At 36.4% G+C, this 13,103-nt stretch overlaps 1 protein-coding gene across 1 annotated transcript in view; it reads right to left on the bottom strand.

Moving 5' to 3' along the window:
• Positions 1-13,103, bottom strand: part of LOC150075765 (acyl-CoA dehydrogenase family member 11-like) — a gene marked incomplete at its 3' end in the record, with an annotated part of 132,322 nt that overhangs the window by 18,764 nt on the left and 100,455 nt on the right. The window contains exon 11 of the mRNA XM_090387876.1: positions 1,377-1,644. Within this exon, the coding sequence (XP_090244002.1) occupies positions 1,377-1,644 (268 nt within the window). The remainder of the gene's footprint in view (positions 1-1,376; positions 1,645-13,103) is intronic.

Raw genomic sequence — 13,103 nt, 5'->3', positions numbered from 1 at the left:
TTTTTAACCCTTAAATACACTCAAAAAAGTATTATAATACAGTCATTTCAATATTTTTGAATGAACTTTCGAAAATACTGAAATGACTGTTTAGTATTTTTGTCCAATTTTTTTTTTTTTTCTTTCTGGCTCCATGGCTACCATGACTCTATTTAAAAAAATAATAATAACTTTAGGCATATGACGACAATGATATCATCATATACTTAGCAGTTGTTTACATAAAAATACAAATCTTGGGTTTAGGAACACTTTTTGGAATTTTTTCTGAAATGTTATATGATCAGAAGTAAATACTGTTGATATTTTCATTGATTTAAAAAAATATGAACTGTATAAAAGTGCAATATCACCTTCACAACTAATGCATGTTTTTATTAAAATTTCGAGAAAAAAATATTTTTTTTAAAACTTAAAAAAAAAAATAAATAAACATTTTCAAACATTTATAATGTGACTGTAACATTAATGTTTTGAAATTTTTTTTTTTTTTTAATTCAAGTAGTGTTATTACTGAAAATATAGCTGTGAGCTAATTTTTAATAATTTTTTTTCTAAAAATCATCCTATTTTTATGTTTTAGAAGAATATGTTTTTCTCACACTTCTGTATAATTTCCTCCTTGAGCTGGATTGTTAATATAAATAAACAAGTGAAAACTTTATCATATCACTGACAGTAATTATTTGTGCTATATGTAAGCCAGGTGCATTAGATTCAACTTTGAACTTTTAGTAAACACTCGCCTCCTATCACCACGTGGACTAAAAATGTAACTAAGACAGTGCTACAGATGCTGTTCACTGCTTGCAGGAAACAATGGAACTGCTTTGTAGCATGTTTTATAATACCTTTCTGTAACAGTTGCTTACATTTTAATTGGGGAAATTATGAAATGGTGGCATCAGCAAGCTTATTCTTGACTGCATTTCTTTCTAACTGTTATGCCCCAGCTTTTATAGTCTCTGAAGCTAGCAATGTACAACTTTTTTCTTTTTTAAAAACTGGAGTTTGGCTTTAAGGGCAAGGGACCTTACAATGGCATCACAACTCAAGAAAAATCAGAGACTACATTTGTAGAGTTCAAAAGTCAAGAATTTCTAAAACAAACAGTGGAAAAATTGCAGGATTCTATATCAACCTGCAAGGGATCTTTTGAAAATAACATGAAAAGGTTGTTAAATGCAAAAATAGCAAAGAAAAACATACAGACTGGTATCTTTCTGATTCATATGAGGCCAAAATATTCACTGGTTCTAATGCTCATTAGTAATAGTTCATATACTTACAATAGTACAACTTGGTGCCTTCATTTTAATCAGATGTAAAAATCTAAATATCATATCATAATTAATTATCAAATGTGTGGTACTCACCAATATATATCCGGGCCAAACTAAAAGCAAACTCCCTTGCTGCAACTTCCAATTTTTCAGATTCTTTCTGAACAAAGGACAAAATATCCTGAAGAGCTTTTGAAATCTGTTTGCAAGACTCTTCTAAATCTGAAACAACATAAGCATTTTTCAAACGTAAAGAAATATCAGACTGAAAGGCACGAAGTACATTTCCATCACTTTTCACAATACTTCTTAAAACATCCAGGGAGAGAATGTTGGTCGTTCCTTCCCAAATAGGTAATATCTTAAAAAAAGACAATACAATATTATAGGATAGTAGATATGGTCACTATAAAATTATATTATAATTAATTTAATAATAATTTTATATATGACATTATTTTTCTCTACCAAGTAAATGAAACAAAATTAAAATAAGTAAAAATTATGAAATCATTTGTAACAAAGAGACAATGGCAATGAAAAATTATGTTTGAATTTAGATCTAAAGAATTGAATTATCTTGTTTTTAGCATATTTTCTTTTCTTTTTGTCTTTATGTTTTGTGTTATATATTAATGTCACAACTTCACAATGTAGTATACCAAAACCTCACAAAAGCAATTTATCAATAAAAAATTGGGATTCTGATATTCAAAATGCAGTCTCATTTTGAATGTCAGCAAGCAAATTCTATTCTTGAAAATCAAAAAATTAGCATCTAATAAGTATTTCAACTACATTGAAATAGATTGAATGACTGAATCTCACATCGAGGTTTACTCTTTGATGTGAGAAATTAATAAAATACTGTCATAACTCGCAGATAATTTTAAGTCTGAGGTAGTAACACAAAGTAATGGCCACTTCTTGGAGGAGAATAAAGAATGTGTTATCCATGATGAAATGCTAGTTATCCCATGCATGAAACTTCAGAACACAAAACTTAGCTTGATGATAAAAAGCAACAATATGATTCAATAATTCTACCCCTTCTTAATTTATATATACTGTGGCAGATTACAGTAAAGTTATAATAATTTTAAACCCTTTCCTATATAATAAACTAATTAAAAATTTTTAATTAGTTTATTATATAGGATTCATATATATATTTATTATATTACATTTATTATATATATTCATAAAGTGAGATTTCCTGTCCATGCAATATCCTCTCAACAATTACTATTATTTTAACAAAACCAATGGTGCATAAGAAAATGGTGTTCCATGTACAATTTATCAATAATAGATAATTCATTGCATTGGAAAGGTTATGAATCACTGCTCTAAACATTTCAAAGCATTTGAACAAGCTAAACAAGCTGTTCCCCCATACTGTTATCAATCTTCTGCCTTTTGCAATTGAGTGGCCACTTTCTTATTTGACAGCTTGCCAAGTTTGACAATACATGGCACTCTATCTTCTAACATCTTGACCAATTCTGAAACATTTGAAATTTCTGTTATTTCACCTACTCTTTTTCCTTGTATATCAACAACCTTTTTCCATTAATTATAAATCTTATCCATAATTTGAAGTTAGCAAATTAGTTCAGTATGTCTGATATACTGGGTGTGCAATAATCTTTCTGCAATGATTGCAATAAATTGCTAATTTGTATTTCTCACCATGAGTATAGGGCTATTTTATTTTTGTAGTAAATTTATCCTGTGGTATACATTTAAATTTTCACATTACAGATGCTTGAATTTTTTGTTCTCAATTTATATTCATTATATTTATGATATTTAAAAAAAAAAAAGTTGCTGAAAACTTCATTACATCTAATGTTGTTCATAAGAAAGGAATGCAAGCATAGCATGCATGTGTGCCATATAAGAAATCTTATGATATAGCCATTAGCATTAGCATTAGTAGAGGCATTTGATGCAAGAAAGCAAGCTTATGCAGCATCAGCCCAAAAAAAAAAATAAATAAAATAAAATAAAATAAAATAATATAAAAATAATAAATAAATAAAAAATAACCACTTCCACTTTACCCCTCTGTTCGTTTGACATACCTGTCCAGCTGAGCCTTAAACTTATTTAGGTTATCAACTTCCACGACAAGGGATGGAAGTCTATTCCACCAACCAACCACTCGCTGGCTAAAGGCAAATTTCCTCACGTCTATCCTACATCTGTCTTTTCTCAATTTGAATTTATGCCCTCTCAGGTGATTATTCTGAGCAAGAGGAAGAATCCCATCAGCATTGAGCATACTCAAACCATTCAAGGCTTTATACACCTCTATCAGATCACCTCGCCGGTGCCTAGTCTCCAGACACTGTAATTTGCAAAACTTAAGCCTTTCTTCGTAAGAGCACCCCTTTGTTCCATTCACTAATCTTGTTGCCCTTCTCTGTACTCGTTCCAGCATCTCTACATCCTTCTTGAAATGAGGCCTCCAGACCTGTATACAGTACTCTAGGTGTGGTCTGACCATTGCCTTATACAAAGGAATAATCACCTCCTTATCCCTGCTATAAAAATTCCTATATATCATCGACAATACACCATGAGCTACTCTTGCAGCCTGTCTGCACTGCTCAGAAAACTTCATATCTGCCTGCACAACCACCCCCAGGTCCCTTTCATTCTCTACCACTGTCAGTGTAGTACCACAGAGTTGATACGTTGCGCTGGGGTTGCTGTTTCCCATATGTAGTACTTTACATTTGTCAATGTTAAACTTCATTTGCCACCTCTCAGCCCATCTACTCAACCTTTCCAGATCCTGTTGCAGTAGCATAGTGTCAGTAGTGTCCTTGACAACCCTGCCAACCTTCGTATCGTCTGCAAACTTGGACATTAAGCTTGATATACCATCATCAATATCATTTATAAATACAGAAAACAATAATGGACCCAATACTTTCCAAAACTGTGCTGTAAGTCAACATGAGTATATGTGGTACCCTACACATACCTATGTGAATAGAAAGGTTGCACGAAATGGATTACTGAAATCTGATCATAAACAAAACATGATTCCCTACAGCAACAATGGTGAACCAATGACACACAAATGGGAGTACAATGTGTACAGGAAGGGAGGAGGGGTTATGCTATTGGTTAAGAAACATGCCAAATTCCAAGGAAGTACAGCCGGTCAACACGGCTGGACAGTGCAGTGTCGAGTCAGTTTGGCGTGACATAAGCACTGGAAAAGTAAAATTAAGAGTAAGAGTGTGTTATAGGCCTAATGACTGATGAATATAATAAACAACTGTACAGAGAAATAGAGTGGGCCAGAAAGTCGGAGAGTCTTATAATTGGGGATTTGAATTTCCCAGATATTGACCGGAATTTGTGGGTTGGTCACACACACTAGCAAGGCTTTTGTGGATTTATTGGATGATTGTTTTCTACTTCAGCATGTTCGGAAGGCAACTAGAGGGAGTAAAACTTTAGATCTGATTATCAGTAGTGATTCTTCATGCATTAAGAATCTGCAGATAAAGGAACCACTAGGTGGCAGTGATCACAGTGTGCTGAAGTGGGATTTACTCAAAGAGGTAACTACCATCAAGGGTAAATTGAAGAGTTTTTGCTTTCGTGAAGATTACTATGGTGATCTGAGACAATATTTATTTTCTATATGGTGGGACCAACTGATGATGTTACCAATAGCAAATTCAAAATGGGAAACATTCAAAGAATTAATCTTGGAAGCTACGAGGTTTTTCATACCAACTAAGAAATGTAGTTCAAGATTTAGGTCTAAATGAATGTCAGATGAACTAGTTAGACATGTGGCAGAGAAGAAAAATGCATGGAATACATATAAATTAACAGGTGACATGGAAGCCTATGATAGATATAAGCTGGTCTGTAACCAAGTCAAAAAGGAGTTTAGGCAGGCAAAGGCAGATTATGAGAAATCTTTGGCAAAGGATGCAAAGAGTTCTTTACTTGAGAAGGAAGAGGATGAATCAGACTGGTCCACTTGATATCGATGGTTCAACTATTGATGATCCTGCTCAGGTAGCTAACAAACTAAATGAATATTTTGCATCTACATTCACACATGATGACTTATTCAGAGAGGGGAAAGCCAGAGGTGTATTAAACTCTGGAGGTAAGCTAGATGATCTTGTAATAACTGAGAGTAAAGTGGAGTAGAAATTGCTGAAGATAGATAGGCTGCAGAAATTGTTGAAGATAAGGAAGGCACCTGGGGCAGATTGAATCAATCCAGTTATACTGAAGGAGGTAGCAAAGGAAGAAAGCAAACCCTTAGCCATAATTATGAGAGCTTCAATGAACTCAGGGGAGGTACTCATGGACTGGAGATGTGCAAATGGGACCCAATCCACAAAGGACAACACAAGTAATTACAGACCTGTTAGTTTAACTTCAGTTCTATGGGTTATTATTAATGGAGTAACAGGGTAAAGAAGAATTGCAGGATCACCTAGACAAGACTTCAGTTATAGCTTGGACACAGCATGGGTTTGTTAAGGCGAAGTCTTGTCTGACCAATTTTATTGCATACTATGATGTGGTCATAAAGGAACTGGAATGAAAGACTAATTCTGATATCACATATTTGGATCTTAGAAAGGCTTTTGATACTGTTGTGCATAGAAGACTGCTGCACAAATTGGAGTAGTGTGGCACTGGAGGCAAATTGCTGCTATGGATAAAGGGATGGTTGAGTTGGAGAAGACAGAGTGGTAATCAACGGACACTGCTTTTTGTGGACTAATATTATTAGTGGAATCCCCCAGGGTTCAGTGTTGGATCCATTGTTGTTTTCTGTATTCACTAATGATATTGATGATGGTATATCAGGCTTACCGTCCAAATTTGCAGACAATACCAAGGCCGGCAGCGTTGGAAATGACACTAATGACAGTGCGCCACGGCAACAGGATCTAGAAAGTTGAGCAGATGGGGTGAGAGGTGGCAACTGATGTTTAACATTGACAAATGTAAAGTACTGCATACGGGAAGCAGTAACCCCAGAGTAAGATCTCAACTGTGTGGTACTACACTGACAGTGGTACAGAATGAAAAGTACCTGGGGGTAATTGTGCAGGCTGATATGAAGTTTTCTGAGCAGTGCAGATGGTCTGCAAGGGTAGCTTATGGTGTCTTGCCAATGATATACAGGAATTGTGCTAGCAGGGATAAGAAGGTGATTATTCCCTTATATAAGACAATTGTCAGGCCACACCTTAAGTACTGTATATAGGTCTGGTGGCCTCATTTTAAGAAGGACATAGAGCTGTTGTAACAAGTGCAGGAAAGGGTAATAAGACTAGTGAAAGGAAGAAAGAGTTGCTCTTATGAAGAATGGTTTAAATTTTGCAAATTACAGTGTCTCGAGACTAGGCACCTGCGGGTTGATCTTATTGAGGTGAATAAAGCCTTGAATGCGTTGAGCATGCTCAATGCTGATGGGATTCTTGATTTTGCTCAGAATAATCACCTGAGAGGGCATAAATTCAAATTGAGGAAAGACAGTTGTAGGAGATATGTGCGGAAGTCTATCTTTAGCCAGCAGGTTGTTGATTGTTGGATCAAACTTCCATCTGTCAGTGTAGAAGTTGAAAGCTTAAATAGATTCAAGGCAGAAATAGACAAACATTTGGAGCAACAGGATGGGTGAAATGAGGTTTTTTTTTTTTTGGCTGATGCTCAATAAGTCTGATTTCTTGCATCATTTGCCTTTAATTCTAAAGAAAAATATGACAACATGAATCTACCAAATAATTAATAATTTAATTTATAATAATAACAATAACTATACATTAATACATTTCTGGCATTCCCCTCCCTGAATAACTCCTCATGTGTGAATGTAGATGCAAAATATTCATTTAGTTTGTTAGCTACCTGAGTAGGATCATCAACAGTTGAACCATCAACATCAAGTAGAACAATCTGATTCATCCCCTTCCTTCTAGAGTTTACACAAGTAAAGAACTCTTTGCATCCTTTGCCAAAGATTTCTCGTTATCTGCCTTTGCCTGCCTAACCTCCTTTGTGAGTTGGTTACAGACCAGTGTATATCTATCACAGGGATAATTTATATGTATCCCATGCATTTTTTCTCTGCCACATGTCTAATTAGTTCATTTGACATCCATTTAAGCCTAAATTTTGAACAATATTCCTTAGTTGGCAAGAAAAGCTTAGTAGCTTCCAAGATTAATTTTATTTTTTGAATGCTTCTCATTTTGAATTTGATGTTGGTAACATCAAAAGTTGGTCCCACTGTATAGAATTTAAATACTGTCTCAGACCACCGTAGTCACTTTATGAAAGCAAAAAACCTTCCTTTTACCCCTGATGGTAGTTACCTCTTTGAGTAAATCCCACTTCAGCACACTGTGATCACTGCCACTTAGTGGTTCCTTTATCTGCAGATTCTTAATGCATGAAGAATCACTACTAATAATCAGATCAAGAGTATTACTCCCCCTAGTTGCCTTCCTAACATGCTGCTGTAGAAAACAATCATCCATTAAATCAACAAAAGCCTTTCTAGTGTGTGTGTGTGTGTGAGTGAGTGAGTGAGTGAGTGAGTGAGTGACCAACCCACAAATTCCAGTCAATATCTGGGAAATTAAAATTCCCCATTATAAGACTCTCTGATTTACTGGCCCACTATTTCTCTGTACAGTTTTTTATTATACGCATCAGAGTCATTACACCTATAACACACTCCTACTCTCAATTTTGCTTTCCCAGTGCTTATGTCACACCAAACTGAGTGGACACTGCACTGTTGAGCCATGTCGACTAGCTGTACTTCCTTGGATTTTATGTGTTTCTTAACCAATAGCATAATTCTCCTCCTTTCCTATCCTGTATTTCCTTCCTGTGCACATTGTACTCTCCATATTTTAGTTCTGCATTCCTTATATCTGTGTGACACCACGTCTCTGTTATCACAACAATATCTCCCTTTGATGTTTTGACCAACACCTCAAAATCATCAAGTTTATTTACAAAGCTGGCATTGGTATACATACAAGTAAACATGCACCTTTTCCTATTCTTAGCTTCCTTAACACATCCCATGTATTTATTTTTTCTGCAATGACTCTCAGCAGGCTCTGAAATCCCCTGCACCTTGTTTTCCAAGCTGCTGCTCATTCTAATAGAAGCAGTTCAAAAATCACTTTTGACTTTGCCTGCGGCCACTGTTAATCTTTTAGTCCATGAATTCTCCCAGCTAGCAGTTTTCTGACCCACCTAACAATGTATTGATAGCATCAGCAAATATTCTTGCACCCTTTGTATTTAAGTGTATCCCATCCCTGTAGAAGCAGTCTCCCCTGTTAGCAAGCCCAGAACAGGCTGAGAAAAATTCTACCCTTTGAGCCTTGCACAGTTTCTCCAGGGCTGAATTGATCGACAAGGCTCTCGTCATATACTCTCTCCTATCATGTCTGGGCAGAATTGCAGACACTTTCAAATTCAACCCTAACTCATGGCTTTTTTTCAACATTGACCTGTACTTGTTAAGTAATAACTTTAATAAATTTAATAACTGAATAACTATACATAACTTTTTAACTTTAATAACAATAAACCAACAATAACTTAATAATAATAACCATAAATAATTTTTACTCTAAAAGAAACACTTGTTGAGATTAAACTTGAATTTCTATAGATTGTAGTTTCAGGAAATATGTGTAAAGGAAGGTCATTCTGGAGAATAGTAGAAGAGATAAACAAGGAGGAAAACTCAAATAAGTTCAAGGCAGAAACAGACAAATATTTGGCATTAGCATTAGCATTAGTAGAGGCATTTGATGCAAGAAAGCAAGCTTATGCAGCATCAGCCAAAAAAAAAAAAAAAAACCCCACTTCCACTTCACCCCTCTGTTCGTTCAAAATACCTGTCCAGCTGAGCCTTAAACATATTTAGGCTATCAACCTCCACCACAAGGGATGGAAGTCTGTTCCACCAACCAACCACCCGCTGGCTAAAGGCAAATTTCCGCACGTCTATCCTACATCTGTCTTTCCTCAATTTGAATTTATGCCCTCTCAGGTGATTTTTCTGAGCTAGAGGAAGAATCCCATCAGCATTGAGCATGCTTAAACCATTCAAGGCTTTATACACCTCTATCAGATCACCTCGCTGGTGCCTAGTCTCCAGACACTGTAATTTGCAAAACTTAAGCCTTTCTTCGTAAGAGCACCCCTTTGTTCCATTCACTAATCTTGTTGCCCTTCTCTGTACTCGTTCCAGCAGCACTACATCCTTCTTGAAATGAGGCCTCCAGACCTGTATACAGTACTCTAGGTGTGGCCTGACCATCGCCTCATACAATGGAATAATCACCTCCTTATCCCTGCTGGAAAAATTCCTGTATATCATTGACAATACTCCATGAGCTACTCTTGCAGCCCTTCTGCACTGCTCAGAGAACTTCATATCTGCCTGCACAACCACCCCAAGGTCCCTTTCATTCTCTACCACTGTCAGTGTAGTACCACAGAGTTGATACGTTGCTCTGGGGTTGCTGTTTCCCATGTGTAGTACTTTACATTTATCAATGTTAAACTTCATTTGCCACCTCTCAGCCCATCTGCTCAACCTTTCCAGATCCTGTTGCAGCAGCATAGTGTCAGTAGTGTCCTTGACAACCCTGCCAACCTTTGTATCGTCTGCAAACTTGGACATTAAGCCCGATATACCATCATCAATATCATTTATAAATACAGAAAACAATAATGGACCCAACACTGAGCCCTGAGGGACACCACTAATAACATCAGTCCACGATGAGCAGTGTCCATTGATTACCACTTTCTGTCTTCTCCCCCTCAACCACCCCTTTATCCATAGCAGCAATTTGCCTCCAATGTCACACTGCTCCAATTTGTGTAGCAGTCTTCCATGTGCAACAGTATCAAAAGCCTTTCTAAGATCCAAGTATATAATATCAAAGTTATTCCCTGCATCCAGTTCTTTTGTGACTGCATCATAGTATCCAATCAAGTTGGTCAGGCAAGACTTCCCCTTAACAAAACCATGCTGTGTCTGAGCTATAACTGAAGTCTTGTCTAAATGATCCTGCAGTGCTTCTTTAACCAGTGCCTCCATTAATTTTCCTGGAACAGAAGTTAAGCTCACAGGTCTATAATTACTTGTGTCAGCCTTTGATCCTCCCTTGTGAATTGGGGTCACATTTGCACTTTTCCAGTCTATAGGTACCTCCCCTGAGTCCAAGGAAGCTCTCATAATTATGGCTAAGGGTTTGCCCACTTCCTTTGCTGCCTCCTTTAATATAACTGGATAGATCCCATCCACCCCGGGTGCCTTTCTTGTGTTTATCTTCAACAGTTTCTCCTCCACTTTACTCCCAGTTATTTCAAGATTCTGTAGCTTACTGCTAGAGTTGAATACACCTCTGGCATTCCCCTCGCTGAATAACTCCTCATGTGTGAATGTCGATGCAAAATATTCATTTAGTTTGTTAGCTACCTGAGCAGGATCATCAACACTTGACCCATCAATATCAAGTGGACCAATCTGATTCACGCCCTTCCTTCTAGAGTTTACATAAGTAAAGAACTCTTTGCTGTTTTTCTTTGCATCCCTTGCCAAGGATTTCTCGTAATCTGCCTTCGCCTGCCTAACCTCCTTTGTAACTTGGTTGCATATCAACTTGTATCTATCATAGGCTTCTGTGTCATGTGTTAATTTGTATGTATCCCATGCATTTTTCTTCTCTGCCATATGCCTCATTAGTTCATCTGACATCCATTTTGGCCTAAACCTTGAACAATATTTCTTAGTTGGTATGTAAAGCCTAGTAGCTTCCAAGATAAGTTCTTTGAATGCTTCCCATTTTGAATGGATGGATGAATGGATGTGTGAAATGGGAAGGATGTGCTTTTTTTTTTGGCTGATGTGACATAAGCTTGCTTCCTTGCATCATATGCTCCTACTAATGCTAATGCTAAAAGTTGGTTTTGTGAGTTTAGAAATGGAGAGTGAGTGGATGCTGATGGGTTGTGGCACATGTGTGGACTGGTTTAGAAGAGTGGAGAGAATTACAGATACCAATTCAGACCAGTGCCTGTGGATGTATCTGTAGAAAAGGCAGGCAGCTGAAACTGAATGTCTATGAGACACAGAGTGGGGAGACCTTATAAGAGACTGAATATTAATTAATCTGACTATCTTTTTTTGAATAGCCTAGGAGTTAGAGGGAGAGATTTCTGAAGTCACCATCCCAGATGTAGTAAGAAAATTCCACACTAGGATTGATACTGAGTTAACACATTTAACACTGGGAGCAAAAAAAGAAAACTGTTTTTTTTGATGCAGAGGCAGCAATACTTGTGATTTCTTATGCCAAGAGAGATTATAAGTCAGGGTAATCCCTCATTGAATTATGATCTTGTCTAAAAATTTAAATGTCTTCAAAGATGACCCTAGGAGCAATACACTTTTTTTGTGTGAGAATAATAATACAGGACTGAATTTTAGGAGCGAAGTTAAATAAGTTTTCTTTGCAACATTGGAGAATTATGTGGAGACTGGAATTTAATGAATTGGCAGTGGATATTCAAGAAGTTTAAGCTGTTCATGAATAGAAGTTTTTCTCAAAATAGATGGTGAAATGTAGTGTGCTTTCATCTGAAAAACTACACATAGGATTTCCAGTCAGTAAAAGAAGGACATTAATATATAAGTGATAAAGAGTTTTAAAAAATTGAATATTGGGGAATATTATTAACATTTGAGGCATATGATGCAAGAAATCTTATGCAGCATCAGCCAAAAAAAAAAAAAAAAAAAAAAAAAAAACCCTCCCATCTCGCCTCTCCATTTGTTCCAAATGCCTGTCCAGCTCAGCCTTAAATTTATTTAGTATTAGTAATGGCCGCATGGTGCAAGAAAGCCTATGGCTTATGCTGCACCAGCCCAAAATAAAAAAAAATAATAATAAAAAAACCAAATAAAACAATGATAAAAAAATAAAAATAAATAAAAAATAAATAAATAATAATAATTAATAAAAGAAAATGAAATTAAACCTATCATCCTATGCGCTTCCCTCACCCAAAGGTGATGACCTCTGAATTTGCCCAAACTCAGCCTCTACCACCCATGTAGGCAACTTATTCCAGTAATTTATAACTCACTGCTTAAAATAAAACTTCCTGCAGTCCAATCTAAACATTTCCCCACTGTAACTTGAATTTATGTCCGCTAGTTCTAGCATCATTTATAATTTTCAAAATTTCGTCCTCATTCATTTTACTGATGCCTCTCAGAGCCTTAAACACCTCAATCAAATCTCCTCTAAGGTGTCTAGTTTCCATACTCTGCAACCCACATATTTGAAGTCTTTCTTCATAAGGATGCCCTTTTGCCGATCTCACCAGGCGAGTTACCTGTCTTTGCACCCTTTCAAGAAGCTCAATGTCTTTCTTTCTTTAGGTGCGGTCTCCATATTTGAACACAGTATTCCAAGTGTGGTCTAACAAAAGCCTTATATAATGGGATTATCACATCCCTATCTCTACTTGCAAAAGTTCGATAGATCATCGATAGGACACCATGGGCCTTTCTTGCAACCTGTTTACAATGCTCAGAGAATTTCATGTCTGACCGTATCGTAACACCCAAGTCCCTTTCCTCCAGTGTACTGGGTTTAGCTGTGAATAAGTTACTTTGGGATTACTGTTTCCCAGGTGTAATACCTTACACTTTGTTGGATTAAAGCATAGCTGCCATTTTTCTGACCATTCCTGAAGTCTATCTAGGTC

This window comes from Mastigoproctus giganteus, chromosome 13 (genome assembly GCF_048544385.1).
Source record: "Mastigoproctus giganteus isolate SK-2022 chromosome 13, ASM4854438v1, whole genome shotgun sequence".
NCBI lineage: Eukaryota > Metazoa > Arthropoda > Arachnida > Uropygi > Thelyphonidae > Mastigoproctus > Mastigoproctus giganteus.
The sequence above is the reverse complement of the archived record's forward strand: the minus strand, read 5'-3'. Positions and strand labels throughout refer to the sequence as shown.